The sequence below is a fragment of the Hippocampus guttulatus genome, chromosome 8 (assembly GCF_054856545.1).
Source record: "Hippocampus guttulatus isolate MCC_2025c chromosome 8, RoL_Hgut_1.0, whole genome shotgun sequence".
NCBI lineage: Eukaryota > Metazoa > Chordata > Actinopteri > Syngnathiformes > Syngnathidae > Hippocampus > Hippocampus guttulatus.
In genome coordinates this window covers 17,920,345-17,941,172 of record NC_141268.1, presented here as the reverse complement: position 1 = coordinate 17,941,172, position 20,828 = coordinate 17,920,345, and the positions used below count along the sequence as shown (strand labels likewise).

Below are 20,828 nucleotides of genomic sequence, written 5' to 3'. Positions count from 1 at the left end.
AGAGACGGAAGAACACAAGAACAGAGTGGCACGTTTCAAAACTTGACATGATTCCAGCGTAAGAACTCACGTAGTCGAGTGCTCAATGCGGTTGTGCAAAGGAGGTCCTAAAACGGGGTCAGTCAAACAAGCTCGAAAAGACCACAGTATGCTTTTCAGCTGCTTACCAAATCAACCATAAAGTCGAGAGCTTCTGGCTATCTTAACTTGTTTATTTGAACGGTTCGTCCATGGCTACACACTGATGTGACGGCCTACTCATGAAGAAGGCCGACTTGCAGCAACCACAGCAGCACGAGGCTGAAAATAGCCAACTGTGAAGTGTTGCTTCGTTTAAATTTTGATCCACTGTCTGTGCAGTCAATAATATGCTTGCGTTACCTAGCAAAGACATAATCGGAAGAAATATTGTCTTGAAAAAAATATATACATTTTATGGTCATTAATGCATCCGTTTTAAGAGTTACGGGAGAGCGTATACTGAGCAAGTGCAGTGTGAAAAGGGGTATGGGCTATAAAATAAAATTTTAAAAAGTTTAATTGGTTTGAACCACTGCTGCACGTGACATTTTTACAGCAGTCAACTCTTTGCATGTAATAAAAGTGTATTTTATTTATTACCCTTTTTCATGACTTGCTCTGGCACAAAAAGTTCCAAACCGGGTTGCCTGCAACCTTAAAAACGCCACTGTAGCCGGCGGGGGAGAAGAGATATAACCATTAAGAATTATGCTAGTTGGTGCAGAGAAGGAGCTGCTCAATGCTGAGCCAGTTGCTGCAGGGTGCGACTAGACACAGCCTGTGTCAATACACACGCGAGCACACAATCACAGGAGGAGACGCAGGGTGACAAGGTTAGTGAAGCATTAGCTTGTGGCTGCTGGGGAGGCAAGTTGGCATGCAAACTACCTCGATGCTCGCCTGGCAAGCAGATATGCTGGCGGGCAGGTTAGTTGCTTACTTGCCAAGTACATCCGAGGGCATCGCAGCCTGTGCCACCGAATTGGGAGATGAGCGGCAAATGTGACAAGGGGACTTAAGCTTTACTGTTCCGCTCGCGTTCGGAAACATAAAAGGCAAACTGTGTTTGTTTGGTAACGTGCTAGCAAAGGCACTATTTGTGTGAAGGCAGTTCTATTCGAGGGTGAGCGCGAGTCACCGTTCTCACCCGAATACTCGACGATTTGATGGGACATTATGTCTCATGCATAGTGTATGAAGTCATTCCAGGATTTTCAAGTGACCCCGAGCACCTCCCGCAGCACACACAGCTCAATATGATTCCTCTTGAGCACAATTGGCCCATCGCCATCCACACTTGGATAATTTAATGACAGAGGAAGTTTTTTTCTGCCCGACATCTCGAGCAAGGGGGAGGGCAGCTCAAGGTGTGCCCTAGATTAAAGTCTACACTGCTCTGCTATGTAAACGCCACATACTGAGACACTTGAACAAAACTGTGAAAGTCTATTGTGGGGAGGTGGGGGGGGGGGGGGGGGTTAGGTTTAAACTGTTTTAAGGTCACATTCATTCAACAACATTCACTTTATGCACAATTTGTAAATAATGGTCACGTACTTGCTATGAAAGAGAGAAAACAACACATTGCTCTGTGGGGGTGTTGGAGAGTTATAGATTGATATGTACGCTTATACTCATATCTTATTGTTAATGCTTAGGTCACATGAATATTATTGTGTTGAGAGGTTTAGGATGTCATGGAACTTGGGGTCCAAATTGCAAAGCATGAAATGAATCGTATCATATAAAGTATTATATGTATTTCCAAATGAAGAGCCTCACTTTTAGATGTATTCGGGATTCAACTAAAAAGTTGAGAAAAAAAAGCAACTTCACTTTGATAGCACTTTTGCAGATGAAAAAGGTTGTTCATGTTCGATGTAAACAGAAGACCCTCTTTTTTTTTTCACCCCCACCCACACACAAACTACACATGCCAAAGAGGCAATTCTTCCCCCTGCTAGTTTCCATCCAATTAGTGAGCGGTGTGAGGTGTCGGAGAATTGTTGCGTTGGTTGACTGGAAATCTAATTCAAACGGCGGTGGTGTCAAAGCAACAGGATTCACGTGCAGGCTGTGTTAACACTTCCGCTGTCATCAACTAACAAGCAACAGAGACAGCGCAAGCACACCTGAACACACACTTGGCAACATATAAAGAGACACAGGTGAAGGGGGGGGGGGGGGGGGGGGGGTAAATAAATAAATAAATACTCACTCACTCGACCCTTTCTCTGTGAAAAACAAAAATAATAGACAACTAGAAAATCAATAACTGTCTTCTCTGCTCAGCGCAAAAGGCACTCAGCTTGCCTTTTCTCTTGGGAGGCCAAGAGACAGTTGCCAGGCAAACACTGTCAATCAGACACTTATCGTGGAGCTATGGTTGTGTGTGGGGGTCCCCCCCCCCCCCCCGTTTTTTTATTTTTTTTAACAAAACACAAACAAGGTCACTGATTAGACTCGCTGTTAGGCCATCTAGTGAGTCAATTGGTTTTGTCCTTTACATGCAACAGCACCGACGGCTCTTCAATCATTTTGGATGTACGTTTGACGCACGCATCGGTTTTATTGACTGACTTGATTTCGCTTTCACTTGGGGCGAAAGGATCCGAATGTAATCAGACGAGAAGTAGTCAAGTATGGAATATGAAAACCGCTTTGGAAAACATTGGGAGACTGTTTTTTCTCAAGTAACAACTGAGTTATTACTTTAGTCTTTTTGTTATTTTGCCACCGTGAAAATGACTACACTCGTCCATTCATCCATTTTCTACACCACTTGACCTAATTGTGGTTGCAAATCAGCTGACGTCAAGTCAGAGGCAGGGCACACCCAGGACTTGTCACCGGTCAATCACAGAACACATAACTATTCACACCAATGGGGAATTTACAATGTTTGATGAACCTAAGAAACATGTTTTGGGGATATGGGAATAAACCGGAGTATCTGCAAAAAACACTCACCAGTACAGGGAAAACACGCAAACTCCATAGAGAAATTCCAATGATGAGATACTATAAGGAAGACATACAACTACTAGTCCACATTGGTGCCCAGACTTAAATTGGTCAATTCATTTTTTTGAACTTTAAAATGAGATTGCTAATATTCAATCGAGTGTAAATGAAGTGACAAAGTGTTCAGTGTTTAAGTGCCAGAGCTAATTATCGCATGGATTGTCATTTCTCGCACAAAAAAGAAAAAGCAAAACTCATAACCACATGCAAGCATGCTTGGGCAACCACTATGTTAATGACAGTGAATATCACTAATTCGATCTGTCGGTATGAGTAAATGAACAACTTTGGTCGCTGAGTCACAATTCTCCAATAAAGCGTGCCCGGCGTGAAATGAAGAAAAGCACATGGCAGCTGAAACGTGGCGGTGGGAAATTGATCACACGATACATGGAAGTGGAGAGCAGAGGCAAAAGGCGAGAGGTTTCGCTGGCTGTATGATATAGCTTTCAGCCAAGGCTGCGGAGGATAGGGGTGGTGGGGGGGGGGGGTGTGGAGGAGTAAACGGCTAATCTTGATGTGGTCTGTGCCTTCGCAAGATGGTCGCCTTGGTGATGATGGATGACAGAGAGGTGGGATGGAATACAGAGAGATAGAGACACAAATATTGATATTCACACATGCTTGCCTAGGTCAATTTTCTACTTTCAAGTGTGTCACCAAGCGCAGTAATCTTAGAGGAAATCCAATAAATAACAAGCTTGCCGCAGCGCCGTTACAGCTACAGCAGCCTAACGAACAGCCAATCAAAATGCGTATGCGCTCTCACACACACAAAAAATACATTTCCAGGTTTTAAGCTATCGAGGACCAGTCAGTCAGCTTCCGCCGAGCCAAAAAAGTTCAGCATGTACAGTATACATGTATTGTGTTTTATAACAATATTCAACTGTATTTACAATTTCATATGTACCTGTGGATGTAACAGCGAAGCTTAGCAGTCGGTCACCAAAAGTGATGCACGTGGCACCGGGTACAGTCGGTAAATGAGGGTGAGGCAGCCTCTCAAATAATCCGCACACATTTTTTTCTCCATTTACCATGTGACTCACAATGAAAGCTTTGGAGTCAAAAATATACAGTGTATAACCAGTTATGTGTTGTGTTATTGAGTCTGGCGTGTGCACGCAAATCAAATGTTATGCTTGTCCGGCTTCATAATAAAGACCATTTTATGTAAACTGACTGCTTCTTTCTTGTCACAGCGCACAAAAGAGTGTTTGCCATGATGTGGTCAAACTTTTTTTTTCTTTTTTTGGCTTACATTCGCCTTCTGCTATGTGCTATTCTAGCACCCAAAGTTAGAGACAAGCCGTAGATTGTTCCTCTGTATATGAATAACAGTGAATGTCACTAATCAGAAATTCAATTTTGACTTCTCATCACATATGCATTTAGAAATGCACATGTTCCACGCACTTGTTGCCGCAAAATATTCCATAATCACTGTAAAACTGGAGTGGCACTTAATCGCGCATCTCTGAGGCCAGCGCACGCTCACACATCGGGGTGGACAAAATGCTTCCTCCAGGAGACTGATGGGTTTAAGTGGGTTAAGAGTGTGGAATAAAAAGGCAAGTGTCTCTCAGATGCTGTGGGCCCCTGTGGATGATTTTTAAAAGGCGCAGCAATAGCATTTGCATCCCGCAAATGGTTGGCAGTGGAGCCTCATTGAGTGTTGTGGAGGAGGGCGATGACAATTGCAGTAAGTGGTGGTCTGAGAAACATTTGGTCTTCAATGTGACTTTGACAATGGGGGTTTTTGTTGGATGTTGAAAGAGAATAGATGAGGACAGGAAAAGCCTTTCAACTCATGGTCTGAAAGTAAGGCTTTCCAGAAAACATAATTGTGATGGAAAATTAACTTTAATATTTTATAGTATACGAACAACTAATACGGTGTGCAAGAGGTAAAACGCTCGCAACCTACTGATAACTATGTCTTTAGTGAGCTGACATTCACACCGCATCATTAAGCGCACCACACACATACCTAAGGTCCCATATGCATGACAATGGCTCAATCCGGGACCTAAACCGACGAGAGAAGCATGGATGGGAGTGATAGCAGAGACCAGGTTTCAGGCCTGCGTGTGTGTGTGTGTGTGTGTGTGTATGCATCAATCATAAAACATAAAAAAACTTTTGAGTGACATACTGTATAATATTAGCTTGGCTGCTGTAGATAGTGAATTGGCAAAAGAACAGAAAAAGTGAGATAAACTCGTGCTTGGATCAGACAATGACATAAAATAGTAGAAAGCAGAATGCTGGTTTGACTGGCAGATTCTTTGACAAATGTAAAGTGACTGACAGGAAGTCAGAACATATATCCACAGGAGAGAGAGAGAAACAAAAATAAAAAGAAATGGACCTGAATGAAGATGTTGACGAGCACAGGAGCTTCTTGAGCCACTAATCAGATGGCCACTGACTGGGTAAATTACAAAATGCTGGACGCTCATGGCCAAAAGGTAGAGTTGTAAATTGCATTTGTGGTTCAGATCATTTTATGAGACGTATAGGATCAGTGACAGGACATTCATTACCTCTCTTCATTTGTCATTAAAACTCAACTGCTTCATGATTTTCCACTGATCAATATTCGACTTCTTATATATGTACACTGTAAATAATCCTGAAATTCTCCTTAAAACATTGCTCTCGGTTTGTCATCCCAAAAATTCCAACGTGTCGTTTAACCTGATAATTATTTCACGACGTATAATTTAATATTGCTCTTCGTTACAAAGAGTTAAGAAGCAAAGAAGAACCTGGCTGCTTTAGAAAACCCTTCAGCGCATACACAAGAACAGTGCCTTTAAACTGTCAAGAGGCTTTCGCAAAGCAATACTGTATAAGCTTTTGTGTCGACTTAACATTCAAATCATAGCTGAGAAATAAAAACGTGTCATTTACATACACTGTATATTATATAATCATCTCAATAACATGCCAGGTATTTTTTCTAAGTCTGTTTAGTGCTGCAGGATTTAAAAAAAAAAAACCTACTGGATTCAGTACTAAGCTATCACCTCAACTGTCACTGTCACGCAATAATAAGTTCAATTAATCAAATGTTTAGAGCCCATAGATAAAACCGGACTGTGTGTTAATAAAGGGCAATTAACTTTATTAATGGAAGAGGGTGCTTTTTAGTTCATAATCGAGCCAGAGGATCTGGCGCTAGTCATCACATACAGTTGAGCTTTAGTGCTTCATCTTGACCACATGTGGAGCAATATTGAAACTTTTATATGTTTGTAAGTGCTGTTAAAGTGTCAAGCAGCTGGCTCAGTCAAAAGTATTAATAGAAAGGCAGACCGGACACACATACGCATACATACTTACGTGTGTGTGTGTGTGTGTGTGTGTGTGTGTGTGTGTGTGTGTGTGTGTGTGTGTGTGTGTGTGTGTGCGTGTGTGTGTGTGTGTGTGTGAGAGCATGTAGGGGCGGGTAGCACCTGTCATGTTAAGCAAACCTTGCAAAGACGTGACAGAGCTCCATGGCCGGCAGTGCAGATCAGAACTAATGCACTGGCTAATGTGACAAAGTGTGAATTGACAGGCGGGGGAAAGAGGTCTTAATAAGGCTAGATGGATGTGCGGAGGATGGGAAGTGAGAGGAAAAAAAAAATACATAAACAGTGACAGCAGCAGGAATATTCGATGGGCTGCAGAATGGACATGAGCCAAAGTAGGTTGTGGTTTAACAAAGCCTTGAAACAGTCAACATTTTACATTGGCTCCGCGATATCTTCAATCGAACCGCATTTACCACATCTTTTTAAGTTTGAGCCGAGGATAGCGCACTCTTTAGAAGCGTAAAGGTCAACTTGAAAGTCCAACTGTTCAAAAGATTAGTGCGAGTCAGTCTGGAAAACGGCGATATCATCTCATGGCTTATCCTCCTATAGAAAGGTTGAAAAGTCGGCGAGAATGAAACGATTCTGACCTTCTAGTCCTTTGGAATTTTAAGGAAACTTAAATGATTTATCATCCGTGCCATGCGTGGACAATAACAGCATGAAGGACAACCATGAGAAATTGTCTAACCTCGTAAAACATGTCCTGACACACATCGATTACACGGCTGCTGTCCCATGTACGGCTACAGAATTCATTGCAACTAAAAGTCGCAGTTTCCTTAACACTGAACGTTACAGACCAAACCGGGAACTGAATCATTAGATATGTCTGTGCATGTTCTGTGCTGTCTGTTTGAAACAATGTTTCTTTTTTTTGTATTTCTTTTTTTATCTGATTCCTCAAATTGAGAAAATAATTGACAGAATAATACATTTTTAAAAATCGTTAGTGAGCAGCTTTAACATTGAAAATGTGCAGCTAGTCCATGTAATGGGTATCGGAACCAGTATTGGCTAAGCTTATTCATCGATGATTGATGTTGGAACCTGATTGGAACACCCCTACTATTCAGTTCTGTTTCTACCGAGCAATACAGTTCGGTGTACCTTTTTCCCCTTCCGTTCTCAAAAATCACTGTAAAGGGAAATCATATATTTATTTCAAAAGACATGTTTGGGTGCAGTTGGATGAAGAAAGGGAGAAAAAAAGTTTTGGATAGTGCAAGGATTTAAAGTATTGTTTGTTTGAGGTTAATGTGTTTCATTCGTACCACGTTGTTTACTTTAGTGGTGCATCGAAGAAAGAGAAAGGGGAAAAATAAACCCACAATGGCGTACACTGTAAACACAAAAGCATTGCATTGCTTTCTGGAAAGGTAGCTAGATACAAGAGGTAGCTGTTATCAAGTCTTAATTTGAATACCCCCCCCCCATCCCTCCCAAAAAAATAGCTGTATTTATAAACATACATAGAGCGCTTTATCACAAAGAACACCATGCAAGTGGGATTCTTTGAAACGCTTTGAAAAGACAGAATGCGTTTATCGTGAGTGTTTGCCGTGATTTTGTGTACTATTTAAACAGCCAAATTCCCCAGCTATTGCTTTGTGTCTTTTATCTCCTCCATATCGTTGGGTTTTGTCATTGGTATTGTTTGTTTGATGGAAAAATGGGTGAAAAATAAGCACTTTGGAGATAAGCTGCGAGTACGAAGACTAATAATGAAAGTGTCAAGAGGGAGCCGAATGCATCTCTCAAGGTCTGAATGGACAAAATTGATTTCAATAGACAAATAAGGGTGTAATCTTTCTATCAAAAAAGTCCAAACACAAAGGGCGGCTGGAGATTTAAAAACTGTCAAATGAGCAATTCCCCTTGCAACGAACCACAGATAAAAGACTCTTGGACTGCAAAAGATGTGTGTCAAATATTGAAAGGATTTTCACCCTTGTTCTCACATGAGTGGAAATATCACTCGCCATTTTCTACACTTCAACAAGCGGGCATATTCCGGCAAGTGTACAGTACAGGCACAGGTGCCGTAAAGTGTCATGGTGATTATTATTCGGACTAATTAAATTTTCATTAGCATACAGTTGTTGTCTGAGCATTATTGAACATGATAATCTGGCGATGAAGCTTCACATTGTGTTGCTAACCTTGTTCCTTATCGAATTTATTTAAAGGGGAAGTCAACCCCATTTTTTTTCTTTACAAGAATACATTCTATGCAGCCCCACTAGCCTAAACACAGAACTCTGATTCATTATTGCATTTGTGGACTATGAGTTCAGCAGTAAAAGCCACCTATTTTTGTCCATCTCAGGGAGCGGCTATTTTGCCACTTGACGTTGACTGAAAATGACATCACAGTTGATCAGGGATCCGGTAATGATCAATTATGGCTCATCTTGAGAAAACAGGTGCGCTGTTATTGGTCATTACCTGAGCCCCGAGCAACCATGATGTCATTTTCAGTCGACAGAAAGTGTCAAGATGGCTGCCTTCTGAGATGGATTAAAATGGGTGAATTTTGTTGCTTAACTCCTATTCCACAAATGTAATATTAATCAGAAGATCCTCTTTAGACTAGTGAAGGTACGTTGAATATATTGTTGGTAAGAAAATGTTGGTTTTGACTTCCCCTTTAAGGATAGCGGCGACCAGGTTTAGCCTCATTTCATTAGCTTTTGGCTAACCTCGTTCTTGTCTGCTGGATCCCACTGCGAATGCAAAAGCGCTATGTCATTGGAGCATGCCGACGGAACGACGCCGCGTCTGCATTTGTCAAACATACATCGCAATTATCTATGAACTCTTTTTTTGACTCATTTTCAACCAGTTTGCACAATTATGTGACCCAGATTTTTAGACTATCGGTCAGAATCAGTGCTACGGGCATATCAAGTGAGCGTTCTGTGATTTCCCAAACAAAATACAGACAATATGTAACAGTTAGCAGCTGTGGCAAGTTAATATATTTTCACACTCATGTGACAGTAATGAAGCTTCTATAAAAGTGCCAAAACAGTAAATAAAGGTTTAATCATCAACATTTTGATGCTGGAATGGATATTTATTACAGCATGTCCTAGATCCAAATTATGTGGAAGTCCATCACAGATGATCTACAGCACATCAAACTAAAACTAAAAACTTAGTTGGATGACAGTTTCCTTATGCTTCTCTCACAGGCCACCACCCACACAGGAAACTTTTCGCCTACCTTCCTGGCTTGCTGGACACAGGTCATGTACTGTTTGGCCAAACTGGAGCAGTGCAGGGTTTGCTGGGGATTTTCTCTGTAACACTGGAGCACCTTGGCCTGCAGCTCAGTGCACACTGACGAGGTCTGCCGGGGCCTGCGCACACACATCCACACGCGCACATCAACAACATGTGGAGAGTATTCCAAGAAAAAAAAATGGCGTGTGTGTGCTACCTTTCAAAGTGAGTCCCTAAATTAGTTCACAAGTTGTCTAAGTCACAATTTGTTGGCGCTCTCACTTTCGTAAGAAGACAATATAATGCTCATACTTTTTTTTTTCCCCTCAGTACATGCGAGTGAAATACACACCTGCTTGGTTGCTCATTGTCTTTCAAGTGTGCTTGTGAAAGAATTGGTAAAACATGGATCAAACACTTGTTGGATTTACACATGGTGGTTAAAGTGCCACAATTCAGACATTTTACCCCAAATTACACCATTAGGATTCGTGACGCGATAGCGTAAAGAGAAAAAAGCCGCATAGAATCCGATTCAAAACACTGTCTCGTTACAATGGTGACAAGTGGAATTTGTGTTTAATTGGATCCAGAGCTGCGTGGCTTCATTTGATGTCATGTGACAAGCAGACTTCCTTCTGACCAACATTTATTTACATACTCTTATCTGCCTGTACAAACACTGGCGTTCCGAGTAAAGGAGCGCTTCCCCCATGGCATCACACGGTGCAATTTCCAAATTATGCATCTTTCACACATGAAGGAGCGCAGGTCTCCCTGCATTCACTGACAAATACACACAATTAATTTGTTAGCATGCGCCCGTGAATTATGTCTGTGCGGCAGATAAAGTGTACATACTGAAAGGGGTAAGAAATTGCTCTGCGGCGGCATGTGCATTGCGCGTTCGTGTGTGTCTGCGGGTGTGTGCGTGTGTGCAGCGGAGGGTAGAGAAACAGGATTAAATTAATCATTGGAGGAGAGAATATTCATGAAAAGAGAAGTGAGTGCAACCTGAGCGGAGGTGAGAAAGAGAGCGAGGGGTGGAGGAGTGGAGGTAAATGTGGCAGTGACGTATTAAACGACAAACCCTTTCAGCATAGCACAACCCATAGGAAAAAAAAAATTGCACTTCACATCTGCTACATTCTTTCATGCACTTCTTGGCCTCATCTGACAAGGTCATTTAGCAAGGGCGTTGCCCAGGAGCTACCCTATACAAATTGTGTTGAAAATAACAGTACATTTGTAGGTTTGCGAGGTATTGGCTACATGTAAAAAATACATTCTTTAGAACGTCCCTGATAATGATGATGCTCCCGAACATAACACGGTCCACTAAATGGGTTTTTATGGAGATGCTGTATGCTCAAAAGCTACGGCAGCCATATGCCCTTGACCCTCAGTCTCCAGATCTGAAATGGAATTGGAATACTGTACTCGTGGAAGCACTGACGTGCGAGATGGTATTGTTGTGTTAAAATGCCAAATGATGAAATGCAAAGAGAGAGAGAATGCATTCACACATATCTAACAGTCCATTTTGTTTTACCTCAGCATATCCCATATTGACAAAATCCTGCTCAGGTTTGTGTTTCTTCCACGGTGAGTTTAAGATGCAGCTGTGTCAGCTGTGTAAATAGTCAAACATCTCAATGCTAAACACATCACTCTACAAAACCATGTGTGGTGGTGTTTGCACTCATAACACTTTGAGTTAGAAAGGCTTAAAAACATGTCTTCCAAATACTCGTCTGTGCAGGAGTAGATTATTTTGACATTAGCATTCATGGGAAACCTTTCCAAGAGTTATGCCATGCACTGTTTCTTTCCGTTTCCACTTCACTTTTTTTATGTAGCACAGAAGTGATGATTCTTTGCAGTCGTAATCAAAAGAGCACGACACAACCACACCATATTGTGCTGCCTGCCGCAAACAACACTCCAACAAAAAGATATTGAAAAGTGAGACGCGGGTAGGATATTTTGGGATCCTCTACACTGGAATCTGCTGCTTGGTGCACGCAGAGTTTTATATTCTACAGAAAAAATATATATATAAACAAGTGACAGAATTGCAATGTTGCAATGACAATTAAATGAAACATCACAATTTTCGTTAGTACGTAAAATGAGGACTCTATGAACGGAAAGAGCGAGACAAGACAATTCTCCCACATTCTATGCGTCACACCGGATGATTGCACTGACATCAGCATCTACAGAAATGATCGAATTCATTGTGAGATTGTGCGAAAGCGCACGCAATTGCGGCGATATCAGGAATGCCTGTAAGCGCACGGGCAGATGAGCGCCGTAAATGTTGTTGAAGATCTGATCTGGGTCTGGAGGGGGCAGAGGATGAGCCCTGCTATTAGGGAACACGGTCTAATACTAACAATACAGCAATGATGTTGATTGATGGAGTTTTTGTGTTTAGTCGTCTGAAAACCTTTTGGAAGAGTTTATATAGCATGAGGATGATTACACCAGGGCTTGATGTCTGACTTTAGATTCTGACAGTTGTTCAGCATTCTGAATGAATCACTAAAAGGAGGCGATAACAGCTACAATAGCCCCAAGGTAATAATCCGAGCTCAAGTGGGGGACCGGGGCGGGGGGACTAATTCTTTTCTCTATTCATGAAGAGAAACTTTATGACAGCAGGAGTGTTCTAATAATGGAATCTGAAGCAGAAAATTGTCTCCGCTAATCTGCAGCAACTGCCTCGTTTGACTGAAATTAAAGGTGAGCTCTTATTAGAAAACTATTAGCCGCTTGGGCTTGTTTGACAGCGACAATTTTGCACCAAAAAGAAGCAAAACAACACTCCGGTGGCTGTCTGCCTGTGATGTTTTGCATAAATATGTGCAGAGTTGGGGGAAGAAAGATTAGGCTCCAATCATTAAAGTTTCCCCATTCTTATTTGTCTCACCTTGGCAGCGTGTGGTTGATGCAAAGAGAGCTTAGGTTCTAAATTGCCACAAAGCGTGACATTGGGGAATAAAGCAATAAGAGGGAAAGGCAAAGACTGTTAAGGCGTAACATTTTATTATTCCTTCTTTGTCTAAGTTGATGCTGTTTGTGTGGGAACGGTTATTAACGTAAGATGACAAGGATTTGCGCTCCTTTAAAGCAGAAGCCATGGCTTTCTATCTTCCATTTTTAATATTACGCTGAGTGAAGGGGAAGAAAGGAGAGGATCAAAGATGTCAGGGCTCGGGCGAGATTAAAAGGAATTAGGGTGCACGCATCTTTTATTGTACAAAGCTTTGAATGGAAGTTAGACGATAGTGTCGTAAGGATAACATTGGCAACAATACGTGCCAGTTATTAGAATTCACACTCGCAAACGCCACATCGCATCAGTGGCTAATACTTAGTTCCTAAAGCCATCTGGGGACTGACACAAAGTACGTTAGGGTGCTGCGACTGACTTATTTTAGGGAGTCCAACTGAAATATCCCTGATTACTCCCACTCTTGCCAAGTGATGCACTTGCTAAATGTCAGTCTCATGTGAGACTGCCAATGCAGGATTTGAGCAGGTAATAGAAATGTTCTGCCGTGGGTCTAAAACGTTGAAGCCCGCAAACATTGTGAATGAGTGGCCAGATTGATTAGCGATGCAGTTTTGCTGAGGAGTGCGCTGCATGTTTAAAAAAAAAAAAAAGCCTGCAACTTTGCACACGCAGCGGCACATTTTAATATGAAATCTTTTCAGCATATGTTCAGCCTATTCTTCTTTTGTTATTTGGTAATACTGTATTTTATCGAGTTTGATAAAGTTGAATTGTTATAGTCGGAGATGTCTAATTTCAACTATGGTCATTTGGTTTTGCTATTGTGGCTGCATCTTCAGCGGAACTGCAGACGTCACAGTTAAATATGTTTCCTGATTACGTTTGTGTTGCCGTATATTTTGGGTTTAACACATTTTGTATTTAAACGTCCAATGGGGGTCTAACTTAACCCTTAAGGCATTTAAAAGTGACAATATGGATGTCTCATGGACCGTAGGAGTGCGGAAAGGAGATAGCAATGTAGGAGGACAATTTGCACCGTTAGCTGCGCTGATTGATCCCCACCAAACTCACTTTGAGGCACTGTAGGGAAGTGCGATGATGGAAGGGGATAAGAGGAGGGTTTCATTAAAACAGGTGACATTCAGGAACAAGATAAGGTGCACATGTGCCCGCCTGTTTATGTGTGACATCTATTTGCTGATAACATTTCAATCAGCAGAACTTCAGTGGTCGAACGACTCACTCAAATTGTGGCTGACGCGAGCAAGACTATCTGGCATCACTTGCCTTTTTATTGTCAAGCATTTCAATTCCACGGGTTGACGCTGGATTTTAAGCATCTACCCTTGGAACAGTGCTTTCGAAAAGTTGCTGAGATATATAAAGCATGCCAGCCGCAAGAATTGTTCATCGTACGCATGACGGTAACACGCCTCCAATGCACTGCGAAGCCGAACTGCAGAATAAAAGCCTACCAAACAATACATGAAAATATTTTTGCAGAGTTAAAAAACTATTTTGAATTCACAAGAGAAAATGAGGGGGCGGCCGAGTGGTTAGTGCGTCGACCTCACAGTGCAGAGGTCATGGGTACGATCCCGGCTCCAGCCTTCCTGAGTGGCGTTTGCCTGTTCTCCTCGTTCCTGCGTGGGTTTTCTCCGGGTACTCTGGTAAAACATGCATGGCAGGCTGATTGAACACTCTAAAGTTGTCCCGAGGTGTGAGTGTGAGTGCGGATGGTTGTTCGTCTCTGTGTGCCCTGCGATTGGCTGGCTACCGGTTCATGGTGTCCCCTGCCTACTGACCGAAGACAGCTGATATGGGCTCCAGCAACCCCCGCGACCCTTGTGATGATAAAGCGGGTCAGAAAATGGATGGATGGATATTCGAATACTAAAATGTTCAATAGCTGCATGCACTGAAAAATAATGGTCTGTTGAATTTACTTAATTTTATTTTGTCAAGTGGTTGCACACAATAAAATCATCTGGATCCAGATACATTTTTTGAGGAGATTATATGTCTACCGGTACTTTAAAAATCTATATATATTATGCACCCCTGATTGCGATGAATTTTTAGGGGCAAAAGAAAGTGCATTATTCTGGAGTATTTCATCTTCCTGGCCAAGTTTCGTCCAAAATGACAACATGGTTGAACAAATGCTTTGTTAATACTCTCACTTTGATTTTCCACTTTTAAATCAAAGCGAGGAACTCGATGAAAACAAAGCCTCATTGAATGCATCAGTTTTAAAAACGCACGCTAATAACAAACATCAATGGAAGAGGACAAGCATCTCTTGTATTATTTCTCTGCATGTGACTATTGGTCACAGTGAAGGGAAATTTTTCACAGGGGGGAGGGGGGGAGGCAGCAAGAAAACTGTGCGCTGCAGCAAACATTACAGCATCCAGAGTTAGAACACAGCAGCACTGGTGGGGGGTTTTTTTTCCTCATTTCTAGCTGTGTCTCATCAAATGTTTCAGAAATGTGGCAATGACGAAACTGCTTGGCCACTGGCGGACCAACAGTGGTGTGGATCACCCATGCGGTATTGGCTTGGTGTGCTTTGAACACCGGTTAACTTGGTCATATGCGCGTTTCCCAATGGAAAAGTGTCAATGGCGAGGAGAGAGTTTATAATTACTGAAAATTCTTTTGGCATGTTTTTGAGTCGCCTGTCACATTAATTTTTTTATCATTATTTTGAAATAGACCCTTTAAAAAAACAGCATGAGTGAAAAAAAAACAGTTGCCAAGTAGAAATGGGAGCAGCAGTGAGAAAGAAAATGTTGACAAGTGAAAATGACATTATAAAAGATGAATTTAGAGCACAACTTGGTGGAAATATAGGCCAACACAATGCCAGAAGAAAATAGGGAGAATAGCGCTGCCTTTCAAAACTTCACCCATCCTTCTGCGGCGAGTAAATAGAATAATTACTGGATGGTCAGTGCAGTGTGAAATGACAGTGACCACAGCACAATGAAATGCTGACCAAATGCAGACAGAACATGACAAGCACACAGCTGCCTGAATACAGAGTGTGCCCTTATGCGAGATTGTCAACGTTGGCACTGCAAAATAATAAATAATAAACTGAAGATTGTGGCGACACAAACTACCAGTAAAATTGCACTCAACTGATCTTGTAATCTTTTTTTTTTTCATACAGCAATGAACAGTGCCCCAACAAAACCTGCCTAATGTAATCGTGTGGACCGAATCTTGGGCTTGAATTGTGCGAGCAATGGGGCAAGTTGAGTGAATAGTCGTGAATGCTAATGAAATGCAAAAATGTTAAAGTGGATTTTTTTTTTCCAGGCATACATTGCATCGGAGGAGGATTATGGACAAACAGATTTCTGCTTATTAGCTGCTACATGACCATCATTGGCACATACACAGAAACAGAGAACATGAACTGGATTGGCCTCTCTCTTCTTTCCCAGAAATGGCTAGACAAGGCAACAGGGTGAAAACTGGCATCGCCTGCAGATGGGCAGTGCCAATTTGGCAGCACTTCAGCAGTGGATGAAACAGACTTGCTTTTTTTTTTTTAAAAGCAGGTGAGCTTTGAGCTCTGCTATCCCATGGGAAAACATGTTCTTTTAGGGACTTCATGCTGTTTGTGTTTTCCATCAGCAGATTGCAGCTTCGCACTGACTCAACCATTGAAAAGACCAACTCTGTTGGCATTTTAAATGCTTTTACCAAAAGACACAAATGACATGAATCATTCAATGCTGAAAATTTGAAAGAGTTCAACACGTCTGTGTACATTCTGGTTCACAGATTGGGGTATCATGTCAGCTTCTCTCCAGAGCAAAGAAATAATATTCTTCACCAGCGAAGGAAATTGAATAACAAGCCAAAGAATAGGGTGGGGCATTCAAGAAATGTACTTACCTAACCGAAATCTATCTACTGAGCCATCTAATATAGAAAAATCACTCAATTTGGCCCTACCGTAAAAGGCTGAGAACCTAAGTCAGAGCAGTTACCTGATGTGAGCCTCTGCTTTGGTGGCTGCCTGGTTGTACTCTTCAGCCGTCTGCTTGTAAGCTTCAAGGTTCTGGAGGCAAAGACACAGACATTAAGAGGTGTGAGAAAAAGATTACACCCGGGAATATTAAATTACTGTTGATATTCTGCTTCTGAAATCACCGTTGCGTACGCAGCTTTTAATAATGCAACTTCTATTGCACATAAGAGATTATTACCGTACGTGTTTAAATTAAAATGAATGAAATGACAATTGGTTTAGGACAGAATTTAATATTTGAGCACTAATAAGGTAACAAGATAAGCGAAATGCTAACGCATCCTGAAAAATGTCAAATGCTCCCTAAATTGGAGACCTTTGAATCCACAGCAATACCAGCTAACGGAAATGCCGATGGCCAGCTGATGGGCCACAATGCTTTGTTTCATGTTGGGAGAGTGGCATTTAAACCGCAATTACTGCACAGAAAGAGCTTATGCCATGCGGCCAAGGTCATACGCAGGCCTCCTCGACGGGAGTATTCAGCAGTGACAGCGTTTAGTGTACTACATTCGAACCTTAAACACTCACAAGAGAATGCAATTACAAGGAAAAATACAAAGTCACTTTCCATCTTGTACAACGTAACCAACCATCACAGTCAATTAACCAAAAGATGTGATGTGCTGTACAATTCTGTCAAAACATTCAGGAAAACTAAGCCCCCTCAAAAAAAAAAAAAAATCAAATTCATCATCCGTTACAATTAGTTAAAATATAAATGGCGCTGATCAATATTTTTAAAATATTCCAAAACGGTGTCCCGTGTGGACATCGTAATGCCATTGCAACACGTTTTGGGTCATCCCTCTTGTCATCGTCCCACACACAGTCTTAAGGAAGCATTCACATCTTTAAACAAATAACTGCAGCCCAGGTGCTTTTACTTAATTGTTCCCAACATTCCAATTGATTCGGTGATAGCGGAGGAAGATAATTGAAATAAGTGAGCAGGCAAAGAAATGGGATCAACAAAACGCTCTTACAGTATGCTATCCTCCTGCCTTCCATTCTCCCAATTCCCCCCTGGTCATTCTCATATCTCTTTATTTCACACTGATCCACAGATCCCAACGTCTGGTGTTGGAAAAGACTTCAGACATTTCACAGATACAGTTTCCTTAATCCTATCGGCAAGTATGAACTGCGGTGTAATAGTCTGCCCTCGATACTTTGCCGATCTTCATGAAAAGCCAGCAATCTGGTGAATGCTGATATTACAACTTGAAACTATATAGTGCAACCTCACTTTTTGCAGGGGATAGGGAAAGGCTCCACAAATAGCAAAAATTCACGTATAACTGACGCCCATGCATTCTATTTTTTTTTTAAACATTGATAATCCTCCAAGACCCATTTCCAGGGAAAATTGTCAGAAAAAAAGCTATATCCGATTGATCAATGACTTATTTAAAAATTTAAAAAATGTAAATTTGATTTCTTTTATTTTTCTTTTTTTACAAAGGATTAAGTAGGCCTTTATTTTGTAATGTCAACATGCAAAAATCGGACGTAAAATTGGCAGATTTTTGCTGATTTGAAAATGGCTATTTAACAACTTTAATTTCTCAGGGCTTAATGGAGATGAAAACCCTTTAACATTGGTTTATTTTAAACAAAACAAGTAGGGGAATTATAATTAATATAATACAAATTCTATTTTCATTTAACCCTAAAATTGGGGTCAAGATGGAATATCCCAATTTTTTGCAATGTTTTGACCCAATTCTGTTATCTTCATTTAACCCTAAAAAAGTAGGTCAAAATTGAATAACCCTTTTTTTTTTTTTTTAGAGTGTAGCAAATGATATAGTGTTCTCTCGGTCCATTCATTTATTTTGCGCTTGTCTTCAGTAAGGTCCTAGGTTAGCTGGAACCTGTGGTAGCCGACATTGGCCGAGAGGAGCGGCACACCCTGGACTGGTTACCAGTCAACTGTCGAGCACAAAGACAAAGAACCATTCACGTTCACATTCACAACTCAGAAAGAAATTACAACTTGTCCATTACCTTGTCAAGCATGTTTTGGGAGCAAGCCGGAGTATCTGGAGAAAACCCACACATGCAAAGGGAGAAGTATTTTTTTCCCCCACTAGTTTATGACCTTCACTTTCTGTTGAAAGTGAAATTTCGGGAAGGGCTGTGTGATCGTGTTGACTGGGAGGTATACAGTCGCTCCTCAATTGGGAGTATTGGAGCGACTGAGGTGGGGGATGTTTGCATGAAGCTACATTTTGCATTAATATTATGATTTATTTTTTGTCGTCGAGCGTAAGAACAGACTAACAACCCATACTCAGGTCTTTGACATCAGAGGAATGTCAACGCTATCAGTAGCACACACAAAAACCAAGCTCTCCACGGTCATTTGCACATTTGGGGACAAAAGCCCAAGAGAGAGACCATCAAGGGGAATGATAACCCTCAACAGGAGGAGGCTGTTTTTTTTTTTTGTTTTTTTTTTGGGGGCGTTGGGGGTGTAGGAAAGGCTCGCGGAGGGGATTAGTGTGGGTGCATGGGAGATGAGTGTGTGGGTGTAATCTTGCATACATGCAGGTGTCTGACTAAATCTGTATGTGCGTGAACGGTTGTTCCCATGATGCTTGCATGCATCTTCAGACGACACTCCAGCAGCTTTGCATTGGGATGGGATGATGTCAGGAGTGTGGAGGGAGTGTGGTTTTTTTTCTCCACGCTCCCTACGCGGACGAAGACAGATTTTTTTTTTTTTTTTTTTAATGGAGGAAGGCGCCAACAAAGCAGGGCAAAGGGGATTAAAAGAGGTGAATTTTAAAAAGACACTTGTTTACAGAGTCACAGGCTCTGTTGTCACAGGAAGACATGCTGAACCTGAACAGATTAGGAAGTCCTTCATGAATACACAAGAGAGCCGTCGTGTTAGGGATTGTCTCGTTACGTTTTGGGGTCGTTCCGGTCCTGGGGTATCTATTCGCAAGCTAGCCTCTACGAAGGGGGCGTAAAGGGATTGATATATCACAATTACTTCGGCAGTGACAGTCAAACCTGCCACAGTAAAAACAAATAAACACTTGCACATACTTATTTGTCCCATTGTGGACCCAAAATCCATCTGTAGCCTTTGAGCAAGCACGGTAATCTGCGTTATCGTTCATCCCTTTGGTAAACTCAAACCGCACTGTGTTTGTATCCATCTACTCACACACAAACACACACGTGCACTGAAATGTAAACTGTTGATTCAGTGAAAGATCACACAGCAATTAGTGAGGAAGTCCACAACTAATCTCGTTGCTCTTACCTTTTGACACATTCGCCCGTATACGCATATGGGTGAATATGTACTGTAAATTCCCGACTATTAACGGCTACTTTTTTCCTCCCACCTGCTTTAAACCCTGCGGCGTTAATGATGCGGCTCATTTACGGATTTTTACAGGCTAACGATCCTCATGCTGCCAATACATTTAAGGCCAATACCAATTCTAACCATTAGCCCTCGGTAGTGTGCGTTGACGAGAATGAAGGGGTGTCCCAATTTTCTGAGGGCTTAGTCTCAGTGACAGTTTGGAGATACAACCCGCTAGCTAGCGACACACGGCACTGATGTAAAAGTCAATCAACAATTCATGATTCCTGGCAAGCCAAAACTGTTAGCAAGGTAAGAGAAATTCTCTTTACACCAGAAACATGCAACTAAGGACAATAGATGACAATCTGTCACAATTTGCAGGTAACACTTTTTGAGCGTGGATACCAGCGAAACGAAGAAGCGCATAATACATGAATACAGAGAAAAAATGTGTTTGAAGGGCGATTTGGGGTAGGGTAATATAAACACGTGCGCGTTAATCTCAAGAAATTACACAAATAATTTTTCAAAAATCTTTATCGGAACATCTTTGCAAATAAATAGAAGTATAAGTGTGGCTTATAGAATGAATTTATTATTATTTTTCTTTTTAATTTAGTGGGCGCAATTTATATTCAGATGGGCTCAATAGTCTGGAAATGACAGTAAATATGTGGAGGTTGTGTATTATTCATCACTATCTCTGGCAAAAATACTGATGGTGAGGGATAGATGAAACCTATCTTTGCTGAAAAATGGATACTATGATGCTTAGCTCTTTTTCAG

At 41.5% G+C, this 20,828-nt stretch overlaps 1 protein-coding gene across 3 annotated transcripts in view; it reads right to left on the bottom strand.

Annotated features, from left to right (window-relative positions):
- The window catches only part of chchd6b (coiled-coil-helix-coiled-coil-helix domain containing 6b), a 49,125-nt gene that overhangs the window by 12,961 nt on the left and 15,336 nt on the right, over positions 1-20,828 (bottom strand). For 2 of the 3 annotated variants that reach the window (XM_086117865.1, XM_086117867.1), the window contains exons 7-8: positions 16,671-16,741; positions 9,640-9,775 (exon numbers count right to left, since the gene is read on the bottom strand). In XM_086117865.1, the coding sequence (XP_085973991.1) occupies positions 9,640-9,775; positions 16,671-16,741 (207 nt within the window). Of the gene's footprint in view, positions 1-2,239; positions 2,256-9,639; positions 9,776-16,670; positions 16,742-20,828 lie in introns of all 3 variants that reach the window. The other variant, XM_086117866.1, reaches the window with a different exon arrangement.